At 47.0% G+C, this 16,061-nt stretch overlaps 2 protein-coding genes across 4 annotated transcripts in view; both read left to right on the forward strand.

The window, feature by feature from the left end:
- GNL3L (G protein nucleolar 3 like) overlaps positions 1-16,061 on the forward strand; it is a 517,777-nt gene that overhangs the window by 477,976 nt on the left and 23,740 nt on the right. For 2 of the 3 annotated variants that reach the window (XM_050776921.1, XM_050776920.1), the window contains 4 exons: positions 1,582-1,694; positions 3,842-3,907; positions 14,075-14,136; positions 15,165-15,272. In XM_050776921.1, coding sequence (XP_050632878.1) covers positions 3,892-3,907; positions 14,075-14,136; positions 15,165-15,272 — 186 coding nt within the window. In that variant the 5' untranslated portion in view covers positions 1,582-1,694; positions 3,842-3,891. Of the gene's footprint in view, positions 1-1,581; positions 1,795-3,841; positions 3,908-14,074; positions 14,137-15,164; positions 15,273-16,061 lie in introns of those variants that run through there. The other variant, XM_050776919.1, reaches the window with a different exon arrangement.
- The window catches only part of MAGED2 (MAGE family member D2), a 645,534-nt gene that overhangs the window by 350,940 nt on the left and 278,533 nt on the right, over positions 1-16,061 (forward strand). The window lies entirely within an intron of this gene.

Here is a 16,061-nt window from a genome sequence, read left to right on the forward strand (position 1 = left end):
TCTGGATACTTCCTAATTGTTTTCCAAAGTCGTAATAGTTTCCACAAAATTTCATTGTATTTTTTCCCTTATATCTTGTGCATTTGGGATTTTGTTTAAAAAGTCCTTCCCCAGTCAACAAGTCACAAAGATATTCTCCTGCATATATTAACTTCATAGTTTTACCTTTCACATTCACTGTCTACCCTCTTAGGTGGAAAAATAGGGATCCAGTTTTATATTTCTTTTCATGGAGAGCCAAATTTCCCAATGCCATCTACTAAACAGCCCATTTCCCATTGGTTTGTGGTGCAGGCCTGTAAACTCACCCATTTAACAAACATTTGTTGAAGCCTGCCTCGTACCAGTTTTGTGTTGGGTGTTGTTGAAGGCTTGAAGATACACGGCCCCTGCTCTCAGGGAGTTCACCCTCTTCTGGAGACACAGCCACATAAAAAACTACAATATTGTGGTAAGTGCTAGCTTAGCTATACAGGTAAGGTGCTCTGGGTTTCTGACTTATCTGGGAAAGTCAGGGAAGGTTTCAACGAAGTGACAAGTTAGGTCTTAGAGAAACAGAAAAAAAATTGCAAATGCAGGGGGAAAGGTGCAAGTGATCAGGGCTGGTTTGGGGTCCAGAGGAATTTCAGGTGTCTCTAGGATGAGAGGTTAGAAGCCCTCCAACGAAGTAGAGAGATAGTGAGTCCTGTTTATGGGTAAAGGGACAGAAGAAGTCATTTTCAGCCCATCTGTGCTTGAAGTGGAGAAACAAACCCACCCTCGGAGGCACAAAGTCCCACCTACTCTGTGCCCCACCCCAGGGTTTAGGCTTGAGGAAGAGGAGGGGCTGGAATTAAACCATCAGGAAGAAAACATTTTCAGACTAATATTTACTGTTTTGTGGGGGCAGACTTCACTTCCCAGCCAGCTCCTTGAGATGGCTTCAGAAATCCCTACTTGCCCCACTCCAGAGATATAAATTCATTCCCTTCTGTAGAAGCTGCTCCGGGATTGAGGGAAGGATGGAGTAGGAGGGGAAGAAGGCAAAAGAGTGGGAGAGGCTTCTAGTTCTGGCTTCTGCTCCAGCTCGGGTTGGGTCTGACCATAGATCTGAACGTATGCAGAGAGAGCTGGGAGTGCTCAGGGATTGTCTGGGGCCCAAGGACCCGGGAAGGTGGCTGGGAACAGCTAACCAATTCACTTCAGGTGGGGAATACTCGGCCAGCCATGTGACCTAGGCGGCCATTTTCTCACACCCTGCTGTCGCCATCTTCCATGCAGACAAAGACACCATCCCCCACCCTTATGTGATTCGGGCGTGGTGACTGCCTGGTTACTGAGATTTGGAAGCACGCATATTTAACCCCAGACAAATGCCCGCAGACAACATTTTGGCTTGCAAGTAGGGTATGTAGCCGCACCAGTCGACCCGCCGCTTCTTCCCGGTCACTTGGCCGTCCTCCTTTGCCCTCCTCGGCTCTTTCCTTACCTACGGGGCAGCCAGGAGGCGGGGCCAGCGTGGTCGCGAGGAAGGGACGGGCGGGCGCGAGCTGTCAGTCAGAAGCCCCGTCCCCTCGCGGAGAACGCACAGTGGGTGGAGTCGGGCGCCGCCGGCCTGGGATCCGGAAGTCGGAGCCTAGCTGCGCGAGAGCATCTGCTCGCCCAACCGACTTGTCGTGTTGCCCTCGCTTCTCAGATCTCCGCCGGAAGTGTAGGTAAGAAACTACTCTCCTCTTTTCTCACCTAGACGGCCGGGCAGTTAGGATCGTGTATTGGATGTGAAACCAGAGATGCCCGCCAGCCTGGAATAGAGAGGTAAACAGCCGGATCCTTTCCAGGGTAGAAGGACCCGGAAGAGGGGCAGGGTTCGCGGCACACGTGGAGACGCGCCTAATTGCCTTTTCGCGGAGTGGAGTTTGCCGGGAGAGGGGCATTGCCCCATCCCACCTAGAAAGGTGTAGACCCGGGACACACGGTGTAGAGAGGGACAAACTTCACTTGTGTGGTGAAGCGTTGATCGTCCTCAAGATAGTGAGGCTGCATTCTGCATTCACCCTGTATAGACAGGAGTCGACCCACCGAAGGAATGGGGGACATCCACCCCAACCGTGTAGAGACATCTCCCTCAACCTAGCTGAGCATCGCAGACTTCTCCCGACTTAAGGCATTTCCTTGGCTTGACTCTAGACAGCCGCCTCGAGGCACCTCCTCAGGACAGACAGACGCTTTGGTATATCTGCCCCCATACCAGTATAGAGGAGCTTAGAAACATTTAATATACAGAGGGAGGGCACCTCCTCCCCATTCGCGTAGACCTAGAGCGCTCAGTGTCTCTCCCCAACTCACCCGTTCCCAAAGTGGTTGCAGATACAGGCCTCATCCTATAGACAACTAAGCCGATTGCCCCCTCCTCCTAGGTTAGATTGAGTCCCCATTGTGGAGAATCAGACCTGATCCCTACTTCCGTAGCCCCCGTTTTACCGAATGTGTAATTTTTCGAAGCACCCACACAGAAACAGACCTTAATCCATGAAGAGACAGGTCTGCCCCTTGAGGGGCCATGGGGGTAGAGGGGCTCAGATGTGTTCCTCTCCTTTTGAGGTAGACACAGATCATCCCCCTACCTCCCCTACCTCCCCCAAAGATTTAGCATCACTAAATGTAGCAAGGGAGATACCCCACAGGAGCAGATATGCAGGTCTCCCTCCCTGTAATGTTGAGAGGGAGTGACATCGTTGATTACCCGGCAGTGCAGTGCCTACGGTCTCTCCCCTTTACCCAAGGTAGTGGAGCTCAGATCTGTTTCTCTCCACCCAGGGTAGAATCACAGACGCCCCCACCCCCAAGTATTAGGGCTGATCTACTAATTTATAGCTGCATTGCCTGCCCCTTCCACACACCACCCATGCAGAGAACCAGAGCCCCTGTTTCTTTCAGTGTTAGTGTGCTGCTGACTTCAACCAGCATAAAAGATGAAAGTTGTCACAGTCCACCTCCCATAGAAGGGTCCAGAATAGCTCACTGCAGGTAAGGTGCAGACCTGCTTATTCAAAGCTGCATAGTTGTGGAATCAGGCATATCGATCCCGCACCTCAGCCCTCTCCAGGGTAAAGAGACGCAGGACCTATCCCCACAATCTAGAGATAAACAGATCTGTGGTTCTTTTCCCATGCAGCAGAGATGCACACAGCCACTTTGTGGGTTTCCCCAGTTTCTCTGCACCCCAGAGTAGGGGGACAGATGGCAATCCCCCCAACCCAAATCACTGAGGTATAGACCCCAGGCATATGCAGGCACAGATTTTTACCCCCTCCTCCAAGATTTTGTACTTATCTCAGTCCATATAGACACTCAGGTAAGAATCCCTGTTCTCAGGCCCCTTTTCCCCAAGGTAGACTCCTGGGCTCTATTTACGCCCTTCCCCACCACCTCTCCCAGGGCAGATGAGGTATAGAATCCCCTACTTGGGAAAAGAGGCACTATTATCACCCCATATAGAAGTAGACCATCCTTGCGTGCCCCTTTCCCCTCAGTGTGGAGGTGTTTAGCACTAGTCTTCTACCTAGAATATAACACTATAGTGTGGAGGAATAAGAACCAAAGACCTCATCTGATGCTTTGAGCCACTGACTCCACCCGGGATGAGGTTGAGACCTATTCCTCCCTTTGGGTAGTATGACACTTCCTTCTCTGTGTGGACTCAGCCATATGAGGCTCTAGCTTCAGCTTCTCCCAGTTTTCCTAATTATTACGGCTTCCTCATAATGTTCTTTAACATTTTACCTTTAGGGGACTTAGGAGGGGGCTTGTGGCATTGTAGTTCCCAGCTGTCTTCAAATTGCTTCTTCGTCCATTCTTACAGGAGGAGAACAAGCAGATTTGAACCTATCTGCTTTCAAGCTGGTCATCGCGATGAAACTTAGACACAGTGAGTTTCCTTTACCACCCCTCCCAATCCTGTGCTTTTAATGAATATTCATAGAATTTCACAGCAACTTTTCGTTGTTTTGGTTTTGTTTTGAGATGGAGTCTTGCTCTGTCACCCAGGCTGGAGTGCAGTGGTGCAATCTCAGTGCACTGTAACCTCCACCTCCAGGGTTCAAGCATTTCCTGCCTCAGACTACCGAGTAGCTGGGATTATAGATGTGTGCCACCATGCCAGGCTACTTTTTGTATTTTTAGTAGAGACGGAGTTTCACCATGTTGGCCAGGCTGGTCTCGAACTCCTGACCGCAAGTGATCTGCCCCTGTTGGCCTCCCAAAGTGCTGGGATTACAGGCGTGAGCCACTGCACCCGGCCTTCACAGCAACTTCTAAAAACTGCTGAATATGTTTCAGATCACTCGGTCTGGGTCTTTTTCATATGGTATCATTGCTGTCTTCCTGACTTCCTTGTCAGAGAATGTTTCCCTTATGCCCCATTCTCAATTTATAGATGAGGAAACTGAGGCTTAGCAAGGTTAAGTAATTTGATCTGAGGTGAATTGCAATAAATGACATATCACACTGCCTATAACCCCAACATGTCCTAACATTTTTCTCTATCAGTTGGTACCATAAGTTGTACTAGTGGTTAAGAGCGTGCTTGTAATCCCAGCTGCTTGGGAGGCTGAGGCAGAGGAGAATTGCTTGAGCCTGGGAAGCAGAGGTTGTGGTGAGCCAAGATCATGCCACTGCACTCCAGTATGGGCAACAGACTGAGACGCTATCTCAACAAAAAAAAAAAAGAAAAAACAAAACAAAAAAAGAAAAGAAAATGATAACATTTGGATAGTACACTGGCACTGGGTGGGCTGGATGAGGATTGTGCAACCCAGTGGCTCTGTTTTATGTGTGAGTGCTGGCCCTGCCAGTGGACAGCCTGGTGGGAAAAAACTTAATACATTTTTTATATAATCATAAAAATGTCATCAAGAATCATACTGTTAATACCAAAAGCAAATAATCATACTTTTTTTTTAAATTTTAATTTGCATGTTTTTTGGAGATGGAGTCTTGCTTTGTCACCCAGGCCGGAGAGCTGTGGTGCCATCTCGGCTCACTGCAACCTTCACCTCCTGGGCTCAAGCGATTCTCCTGCCTCAGCCTCTGGAGTAGCTGGGATTACAGGTGCCTGCCACTGCACCTGGCTAATTTTTGTATTTTTAGTAGAGACGAGGTTTCGCCCTGTTGGCCAGGTTGGTCTCGAACTCCTGACCTCAAGTGATCCGCCTGCCTTGGCCTCCCAAAGTGCTGGAATTGCAGGCGTGAACCACTATGCCCGACCAAATAATCATATTTATAAGTAACACAAGAAAGGTGGTAATTATACTTTATTTAGGAACATCTAATACTAGATGATAAAAATATTGATAGTGATGGAAAAGACAAAAATTACCTGGTTAAATAAAGTAGGCTATATGCATACTTAAGAATTCTGGCTGTTTAAAAAATAAAGAAGTATTGTATAGAAAGATTATATGTAAAAACTGTATTGTGTGGAAAGACTATTAGATGGAAAGATGTTCAGATTTGCTAACTGAAAGAAGTTGGCCCACAGGACTACAGTATGCTATCTTTTATGGAAGAAAATGGGAGGAAATAAGAATATATATTGGTATTTACATAAAGAAAATGATGCACAATAAACTAATAAAGTGCTTTCTTGTGGCAGTGAGGGGACTGCAATGGATAGGGACAAGCATGGGAGGGAGACCTCTCAAAATAACACCTTTTTATTTTGGAATCATATGACTATTACCTGTTAAAAATAAAAAATAATTCTACACATCTACATTAGTGAGGAAAATGGTGAAAATTGAATAGAAAAACTTCCTATGTGCACACAAAACCAAGACCTTCACTGGTAAGGTGCAATTAATGATCAGACTAACTGGGATGATTGCTGGGAAAGATGGGGGGAGGTACCGTGTGGTACAGCTGTCTGCACTCTGGGCTGGGGATATCTTGGACCCAAATGATGATGATCAAGTCTGGGAATGTTTTTGAGGAGTGCTGAAGAGTGTTCAAATGCAGTTTTAACTGTTGTGCATTCTTTTAAATTTTTTATTTTTTTTGAGACAGAGTCTCGCTCTGTCTGCCCGGGCTGGAGTACAGTGGTGTGATCTCAGCTCACTGCAACCTCTGCCTCCTGGGCTCAAGCGATTTTCCAGCCTTAGCCACCCGAGTAGCTGGGATTATAGGTGCCTGCCACCACACTTGTCTAATTTTTAAATTTTTAGTAGAGATGGGATTTCATCATGTTGGCCAGACTGGTTTTGAAGTCCTGACCTCAGGTGATTCTCCCGCCTTGCCTCCCAAAGTGCTGGGATTACAGGCATGAGCCACTGCGACCAGCCTATTTTTTATTTTTTATTTTTACATTAAAAAAAATTTTTTTTTGAGATGAAGTTTTGCTCTGTACCCCAGGCTGGACTGCAGTGGCAGGATCGTGGCTCACTGCAAGATCTTGGCTCACTGCAACCTCCGCCTCCCGGTTCAAGCAGTTCTCCTGCCTCAGCCTCCCGAGTAGCTGGGATTATAGGCGCCTGCCACCACACCCAGCTAATTTTTATATTTTTAGTAGAGACAGGATTTCACCATGTTGGCCAGGCTGGTCTTGAACTTGTGGCCTCAAGTGATCTGCCCGCCTTGGCCTCCCAAAGTGCTGTGTTTATACGTGTGAGCCACCATGCCTGGCCTATTTTTTATTTTTTTGAGATGGAGTCTCGCTCTGTTGCCCGGGCTGGAGTACAATGGCATGGTCTCGGCTCACTGCAACCTCTGCCTCCTGGTCTCAAGCGATTCTTCTGCCTCAGCCTCCTGAGTAGCTGGGATTACAGGTGCGTACCACCACGCCCGGCTATTTTTTTTGTATTTTCAGTAGAGACAGGGTTTCGCCATGTTGGCTAGGCTGGTCTCCAACTCTTGACCTCAAGGGATCCACCTGCCTCAGCCTCCCAAAGTGCTGGGATTACAGGCGTGAGCTACGGCGCCTGGCCACTGTTCATGTTTGAGTAGTTATTTTTTAAGTGGGGAGTGTTCTACCACTTAAAAAGTTTACAACTGGCAGGGCAAGATGGCTCACGCCTGTAATCCCAGCACTTTGGGAGGCCAAGACGGGCAGATCACGAGGTCAGGAGTTCGAGACCAGTCTGGCCAACATAGTGAAACCCCATCTCTACTAAAAATAAAAAAAATTAGCCGAGTGTGGTAGTGTGTGCCTGTAATCCCAGCTACTTGGGAGGCTGAGGCAGGAGAATCACGTGAACCCGGGAGGTGAAGGTTGTAGTAAGCTGAGATCGCGCCATTGCACTCCAGCCTGGGTGACAGTGCGAGACTTCGTCTCAAAAAAAAAAAAAAAAAAAGTTTACAACTATTGGTGTTGGTGGCACAGGTGTATAATCCATGGAACTTGCCTACCTGCCTGCCTTGTCTGCCTGCTGGTTGGTTACCAAACACTGATAAACATGTCATAGTAGGACAATGGAGGGGCAAAGGAATTGCGGCTTTGTGCAGAAGTGCGATTGTAATAGACTGTGGGATGCTAGCTGGTTAGGAAGGGAAGAAGGATGGCTGACAAATAAGGAACTGAGTAGAATGTTCAGGTCTCCAAGAGGTTGTACAAATGGGCTTGAAGATAGGACAGAGGGGTGTCTGAGACTGCTTTCAGAAGTCCAAGCAGTTACAGGTCGTTCCCCCATAGGTGTAACCATAGGAATGGGTGGGTGAGTGGCTATGATTGAGTGGAGATCCTTGGAGGTGAAGATGTCAAGGAAGTGGGAAATCTAGATTGTTGGAAGGGTTGTCTGGTGATCTCCAAAGTCACCCAGGTTGTTGGTGGCAGGAGTTGGGTCGAAAGAAAAGCAATGAACCAGGTGCTTCAATAGATGAGGAAAAGTAAGTCATAGATGACAGGCATAGCAGCCTAGTTGGGGCCTCAAAAAGAGCAGGGTTTTTATCCTATCCCTCTCCACACATTTTTTGAGATGGAGTCTCACTCTGTCACCCAGGCTGGAGTGTAGTGGCGCTGTCATAGCTCATTGCAGCCTCAACCTCCTGGGCTCAAGCGATCCTCCTGCCTCAGCCTTCTGAGTAGCTGGGACTACAGGCATTTGCCACTATGCCCCACTAATTTTTTTTTTTTTCTTGAGACAGAGTCTGGCTCTGCCGCCCAGGCTGGAGTGCAGTGGCCGGATCTCAGCTCACTGCAAGCTCCGCCTCCCGGGTTCACGCCATTCTCCTGCCTCAGCCTCCCGAGTAGTTGGGACTACAGGCGCCCGCCACCGCGCCCGGCTAGTTTTTTGTATTTTTTAGCAGAGACGGGGTTTCACCGTGTTAGCCAGGATGGTCTCGATCTCCTGACCTCGTGATCCGCCCGTCTCGGCCTCCCAAAGTGCTGGGATTACAGGCTTGAGCCACCGCGCCCGGCCTAATTTTTTTTTTTTTTCAGTAGAGATGAGGGTCTTTCTGTGTTGTCCAGGCTGGTCTTGAACTACTGAGCTCAAACAGTCCTCCCACCTTGGCTTCCCAAACTGCTGGGATTACAGGTGTGAGCTACCACACCTGGTTTTTTTTTTGTTTTGTTTTGTTTTGTTTTTTTCTTTTTAACAAGAGGGAAAAATAGTCTCAGCTTGGCACTGGTGAGTCTGGAGGACTACGTTCTCTACCTACTGACCCCAGGATAAACACGTGCCAGTGAAAACAACCACCACCTTTTGAGAGGCCTGCAAGTGAAGCATTGTCCTTGGGAGAGCCAAGTCTCAAGGCAGGAGCTTGGGGAATTGATCCCAGGGAGAGGTTGTTAGGGGAGTGTTGATCACCCAGGTGGGAGTTTCAGAGAATGTTGTGGGGAGTTTGATGCTACGGCAGAGGAAGGATGAGAGGAATGAAGTCAGTGGGTGTACAGGGACATCTGTGGGTGACAGTATGGGAGGTATGGGATTAACGAATACAGAGATCTGCTTTTGAGTACTGATAAATTGGTGATTTTAGGCCTAGATGATGTTGGTGGATGCATTGAGGCTCAGAGAGGTTTTAAAAAATTCTTCAAGGTCATATAGCTAGGTAGTTGTTGAGCCAGAGTAAGAATATCTGCTGGTTATAAAATGGTAGCTGTTTTCTCTCTGGAGTTGTTGAAAAATCTATGAGCAGAGGCTCCTGAGTGCTGGGAGGGATGACTGACTGTACCCCCTTCTCCTTTTTCCCTCCCCGCTTCTCTTCTCCCCTCTGAAGCACATTCTTTTTCTCTCCAAGTGGTGTATTTTCTTTCATTGTGTGCTTGTATCCATTGCAGGCACTCAGTTTCCAGGGAAGTTAGGCTGATGGAAATTGTTGAGTAAAATGTCCAGACCTGGTTCATTCCAAACCTCACATTTTTGTTGTTGTTGTTGTTGCAACATGAGTACTTCAGAAGAAAGGAGACTGGAGGTCTGTTTTGTGTTTATTTATACTGTTTATTTAAATTTGACCCATTCACATTTGTTATGAGACGTTTATGTCTGGTCAGATTTCTACTGTCTTATTTTTTATTTATTTATTTTTTTGAGACGCAGTCTCGCCCTGTCACCCAGGCTGGAGTGCAATGGTGTGATCTCAGCTCACTGCAACCTCCGCCTCCTGGGTTCAAGCGATTCTCCTGCCTCAGCCTCCTGAGTAGCTGGGATTACAGGTGCCTGCCACCATACCCAGTTACTTTTTGTATTTTTAGTGCAGACAGGGTTTCACCATGTTGGCCAGGCTGGTCTCGAACTCCTGATCTCGTGATGCGCCCACCTTAGCCTTCCAAAGTGCTGGGATTACAGGTGTGAGCCACCATGCACGGCCCTGTACCATCTTATTTTATATTTATTGTTTATTTTGTTTCCTCTTATTCCCTTATTTATGCTTTGCTAACTTGATGAAGTTTTTAAACAATTCTCCATCGGTAATTAAAGTTATGTTGGTAATTGTATTCATATTTATATCAAACATAATTAATTCTGTATTTCTCTATCACTTTACCAAAGTTAAATAATGACTATTTTGTAACTTACCCTTTCAAAATGAAACCTTTAGCATGCTTTCATGCTTTTGCTTTTCCAACCCCCATTACTTGATTTCTGGATTTTGTTGAAATCATTTGATATTTCAGTTCTGAACTATTTCCTTATGATATGCTTCTTGGATTTTAAGAATCCTTTTTTTTGTTTGTTTGTTTTTTTGAGACAGGGTCTCACTCTGTCGGCCAGGCTAGAGTGTAGTGGTGTGATCATGGCTCACTGCAACCTCTGCCTCCTGGGCTCAAGTGATCTTCCTGCCTCATCCTCCTGAGTACCTGGGACAACAGGCATGTGCCATCACACCTGGCTAATTTTTTTTTGTGACAGAGTCTTGGTCTGTCGCCCAAGCTGGAGTGCAGTGGTGTGATCTTGGCTCACCACAACCTCCACCTCCTGGGTTCACTCAATTCTCCTGCCTCAGCCTCTTGAGTAGCTGGGATTACAGGCGTGTGCCAACACACCCAGCTAATTTTTGTATTTTTAGTAGAGACAAGGTTTCACCACATTGGGCAGGCTGGTCTCAAACTCCTGACCTCAAGTGATCCATCCACCTTGGTCTCCCAAAGTGCTGGGATTACAGGCGCGAGTCACCGCACCTGGCCCCCAGCTGATTTTTGCATTTTTTTGTAGAGATGGGGTTTCACCATGTTGCCCAGGCTGGTCTTGAACTACTGAGCTTAAATGATCCACTTACCTCGGCCTCCCAAAGTGCTGGGATTATAGGCGTGAGCCGCTGCGGCTGGCCCTTAGAATCCTTTCTTTTTTTTTTTTTTTTTTTTTTTTTTTTTTTTTTTTTTTTTGAGACGGAGTCTCGCTGTGTCGCCCAGGCTGGAGTGCAGTGGCGGGATCTCAGCTCACTGCAAGCTCTGCCTCCCGGGTTTTTACGCCATTCTCCTGCCTCAGCCTCCCGAGTAGCTGGGACTACAGGCGCCCGCCACCTCGCCCGGCTAGTTTTTTGTATTTTTTAGTAGAGACGGGGTTTCACCGTGTTAGCCAGGATGGTCTCGAACTCCTGACCTTGTGATCCGCCCGTCTCGGCCTCCCAAAGAATCCTTTCTTAATATATCTTCCAGTTCTTAGCCACATGAGAGCTTGCTTGTTTACATTCAGTGATTTTCTTTTCTTTCTTTCTTTTTTTTTTTTTTTTTGAGATGGAGTCTCACTGTGCTGTCCAGACTGGAGTGCAGTGACACCATCTCGGCTCATTGCAGCCTCCACCTCCCGGATTCAAGAGATTCTCCTGCCTCGGTCTCCTGAGTAGCTGGGATTACAGTTGTGTGCCATCACGCCTGGCTAATTTTTGTATTTTTAGTAGAGATGGGTTTCACCATGTTGGCCAGACTGGTCTTGAACTTCTGAGCTCAAGTGATCTACCCACCTTGGCCTCCCGAAGTGCAGGGATTGTAGCTGTGAGCCATCACTCCTGGCCTCAGTGATAAGTTTGAGTAGATTTCCTGCCCACCACTATTTGTTTCCTTTTGCTTGGGATCTTTATTCTGATTTAATTTTTATTTTGCCAGTAGTTTTATCCAAAAGGAAACACAGGGCCAGGCGTGGTGGCTCATGCCTGTAATCCGAGCACTTTGGGAGGCTGAGGCGAGCCAATGACTTGAGGCCGGGAGTTTGAGACCAGCCTGGCCAACATGGCAAAACCCCATCTTTTGTAAAAATACAAAAATTAGCCAGGCACAGTGGTGCACACCTGTAATCCCAGCTACTCTGGAGGCTGAGGCAGGAGATTTCCTTGAACCCAGGGAGGTGGAGGTTGTAGTGAGCTGAGGTGGCACCACTGCACTCCAGCCTGGGTGACAGAGCAAGACTCTGTCTCAAAAAAAAAAAAAAAAAAGAAAGAAAAGAAGAAAAGACAGGTGGTAATCTTTGCTCACCTGAAAATGTCTTTTTGTTACCTTCACATAGTAAGTGTGATCTATTGGTTAGAATTTTCTCTCTTTATCTTTGGAGTTCAGAAATTTCATCAGGATATGTTCAGGGTATGTCTTTTTGGTTGTTAATCTTTTTTTTTCTTTTCTTTTTTTTTTTTTTTTTTTTTGAGGCAGGGTCTCTGTTGTCCAGGCTGGAGTGCAGTGGTGCCATCGTAGCTCACTGTAACTTTGAACTCCTGGGATCAACCAGTCCTCCTGCCTCAGCTTCTTGAGAGCTAGGTGCGCGCCGCCATACTGGGCTAATTAAAAATTTTTTTTTGTATAGACGAGGTCTCACTATGTTGCCTGGATTAGTCTCAAACTCCTGGTGTCAAGCGATCCTCCCACTTCAGCCTCCCAAAATGCTGGGATGACAGGGTGAGCCATGGCGCCCAGCCTTGGTTGTTAATCTTGTTGCTACCTGTTTCTGTCCAATCTGAAACCTCAAGCCTATGTTCAACTTAAGGAACTTTCATCTGTTATTTCAGAAAATTATTGCTTCTCCATTTGTACCCTTTTCTCTTTCAGGAACTCCTGTTGTTTAGATTTTAGCTTTCTTGGCTCTATTGTCCATTTTTTCTTTTATATTTTTGCTCATCATTTCCATTTCTTTGAATTTTTGCTCTAAGTAAGCTCCCTCCTTTGGTCTTCTAGCTTATTAATTTGATTGTTAGTGATGTCTTTTTTGTTTTTCACTATTTCTATTGAATTTTTTTTAAGAGACAGAGTCTCACTATGTTGCCTAGGCTGTTCTCGAACTCCTAGGGTCAAGTGATCCTCTTGCCTCAGCCTCCCAGCTAGCAACAGGCAGGTGCCAATGTGCCCAGCTTCCGTTTTGACTGTTAGAGCAGTCTGTTTTTGTGTATTTTTTTTTGAGAAATGGAGTCTTGCTATGTTGCCCAGGCTGGATTAGAACTCCTGGGCTCAAGGGATCCTCCTACCTTAACCTCCCATGTAGCTGGGACTACAGGCATGTGCCACTGCACCTGGCTTTTGAATTTTTATTCAGTGTCAAGTTTTGGGAAATCTTTTTTTCTCACACAGTTCCTTTGAAGTATCTTCTTGATTCTCCTTAAGAATTTGCAGTAGCTCGAGACTAGCCTGGCTAACATGGCAAAACCCCGTCTCTACTAAAAATATAAAAATTCGTATTTTTGTATATGAATTTGGGAGGCTGAGGCAGGAGAGTCGCTTGAACCTGGGAGACAGAGGTTGCAGTGAGCCCAGATCATACCACTGCACTCCATCCTGGGCAATAGAGCAAGGGTCGGTCTCAAAAAAAAAAAAGAATTTGCAGTAGAATTTAAGTTCTGTTTCCTACATTAACTCTGCAGTGGGAGTCAACTGATGTGATTGTGGAGCCTGTTCTCTGTGTGGTATTCTTGAGCTGCTCATATAATATATTTGTTTGTATATATCCTGACCTTCTAGAAACTCCTGTCTCTGTAGGAATTCCTTGAGCCCCTGTGAAGGTGGTAAGAATTAAAGGGAGCCATTCTTTCTAACAGGCCAACTGTGAACGGGATGAGAGATGGGACTTCTTATTGAAGAAGGGGAGAGGCCTCATAAGTTCCTGGGCTTTGCTAAGTCATGATTGGAGAAGTGGTAGATCTCTCCTTTTTGTATCTGAGGGAGGCGGCAGCATTTTGGCTGAGTGGGTGAAGTCCCTTTGGAGGCAATGGCCTGAGCAGGGTCAGCAGGAAGGGACAGTTGTTTCCCTACATACTGAGGGCATCTGCCTGGGCTTAGTGGGCTGGGACTCCTTAGATTACCTTCTCATGCTGCCAACTCCCTCACCTCAGCCTGGCACTTAAAAAAACTCCCTCACCTCAGCCTGGCACTTGTTGAGTTGCCCCCAGTAGGAAGCTCTGGGGGAAAGAGGAGTCACAAGCACACATTCAGGTTACTCTCTGTACAGAATTCGTCTCAGAATTATTTGAGTTTGCAATGAAATAATGTTGCAAACATTATATCCAGTACTTCCTCCAATACTATTGCTGCCATCCGCATCTCTTGTCTTGTGCTGGATCTAGACAGACATGGTATCTGAGGCTTCCTAGCTAGGTTCCCAGTGTGGCCTGGCCTTGATTCGGGTGTCAACAAATATCGAGTAGGTAGATGACGGCTCTTTTCTTTCTTTTTTTTCTTTTGTAGAAAATAAAAAGCCAAGTGAAGGTTCCAAGGGCCACAGGAAGATAAGTTGGCCCTGCCCTCAGGTAAGGCATGCCTGTTGTTGATGGGAAGGTCAAGAGCAGGTTGCTTGTCCCGGGAGAGGCCCACTAAACCCAGTAAATATTGGGTGACTCTGGACAGAGTGCCACATTGGAGTCAGTGGATCTGGCTTTCCCTCCCTTTCTGGGTGGCCACAGCAGAGAATCAGCAGCATTTTTCCCAAGCCATATGCAGCTTCGTGCTTGATTTACCTTGGTAGGGATTATCATTATCCCCATGTTTTAGTTGAGAAAACTGTCAGTGAGAAAGTTCCTAGGTTCAAGGTAACACAACTGGGATTTGAGACTGTCTGATTCTCAAGTCCCTGTTTCTTATGGAGAAGAGGGAGGCCAAAACATCATCTTTGGTTCCTGGATCTCCTGGTCCTGCTGGGAAAGGTGTGGGTAAGTAAGGCTTGGGAAAGAGCAAGGAGAAGAAGGTATAGGCCAGAGAATGCTTGGGTTCTCACAGTTTAGCGTGGGTGAAGCTCTCAAACTTTAACCAGTCCTCTAGAATCACCTGGAGGATGGGGGAAAACATCGATTGCTGGGCCCCACCTCAGAGTTTCTGATTCAGTAGGTCTGGCATGGCATCCGATGATTTGTATTTCTAGCAAGCTCCCAGGTGCTGCTGCTACTGCTGGTCTGAGGACCACTCTTTTGAGAGTCACGTGTCTGGAAAGGTTTTCCCTGGGCCTTGGGAAACCTTCCCAGCTGCCCTTCCCCTCTGAGAGGTCTCTGGTCAGTCCCTGCCTGGCTATGGGAGAGAGGAGCTCTACCAGCCAGACAGGCAGATCTTTGGGGATGGAACCCTTTTTGCCTACCTCTCCTTTCTTTGTCCCCACAACTACACTTCTCTGAGAAGCTTTAACTCCTGCTGCTCACCTTGGGAGTGGGAGGATGAGAGGATTGAGAGATAGAAGGGGCATTTATGAGGGGATATTGTCTTCCTTCTAGGGCTTCTTGCTGCCTTTTTGAGGTGATTTCCATGGGTTCATTACCTCTGTTTTTTTTTTCTCTTATGTGGTGGCCAGACTGCAAAGCAAAATGGGAAGAAAGCAACCTCCAAAGTGCCCTCTGTACCTCATTTTGTTCACCCCAATGATCATGCCAATCGAGAGACTGAATTAAAGAAGAAGAGGGTAAGCTTTTTGCCTTGGTGGGGAGAGAGAGGGCCTGCCTTGAATGCCAGGTCTGCAGAAGTGTTGAATGGAAGGGCAAAGGCAAGAGTTGTTAGGGTTGTTGAGCCTATTTGTGGAAGCCAGGAGAGAGGGAGGTTACCATGATACTGGATTTATGTCTCCATTTGCTCACCACCCAGTCCATTGCTGTCCGGCTTATGTTTCCACTGCTCTGCTGACACTAACCCTGCTGGCCTCATCAGCGCCTTCCCTGACATCACATTCATGGATAGTGTTCTTCCCTCATCTTATAAGAATGCTCAGCATTTGAGGCCATGCTTTCTTTGAAGCACGTGGACTTTCTTGTCATCTCACTCTCCTGGATGTCTTTCTTCTTCTTTGACTAGCCACTGACAGTCTCTTTTGCCACTTTTTCCTCTTTCTTATCCTTTTTTTTTTGAGACAGAGTTTCACTTTGTTGCCCCGGCTGGAGTGCAATGGTGTGATCTCGGCTCACTGCAACCTTTACCACCCGGGTTCAAGCGATTCTCCTGCCTCAGCCTCCTGAGTAGCTGGGATTACTGGTGCACACCACTGCGCCCGGCTAATTTTGTATTTTTAGTAGAGATGGGGTTTCACCATGTTGGTCAGGCTGGTCTTGAACTCCTGACCTCAGGTAATCCACCTGCCTTGGCCTCCCAAAGTGCTGAGATTACAGGCGTGAGCCACCCTGCCCGGCCTTCTTCCTTATCTTTAAATGATGAAGCGTCCCAAGACCTTGACTTCTTTCCATCTCTGGTCTTAAGTGGT

Source organism: Macaca thibetana, chromosome X (assembly GCF_024542745.1).
Source record: "Macaca thibetana thibetana isolate TM-01 chromosome X, ASM2454274v1, whole genome shotgun sequence".
Classification (NCBI taxonomy): domain Eukaryota; kingdom Metazoa; phylum Chordata; class Mammalia; order Primates; family Cercopithecidae; genus Macaca; species Macaca thibetana.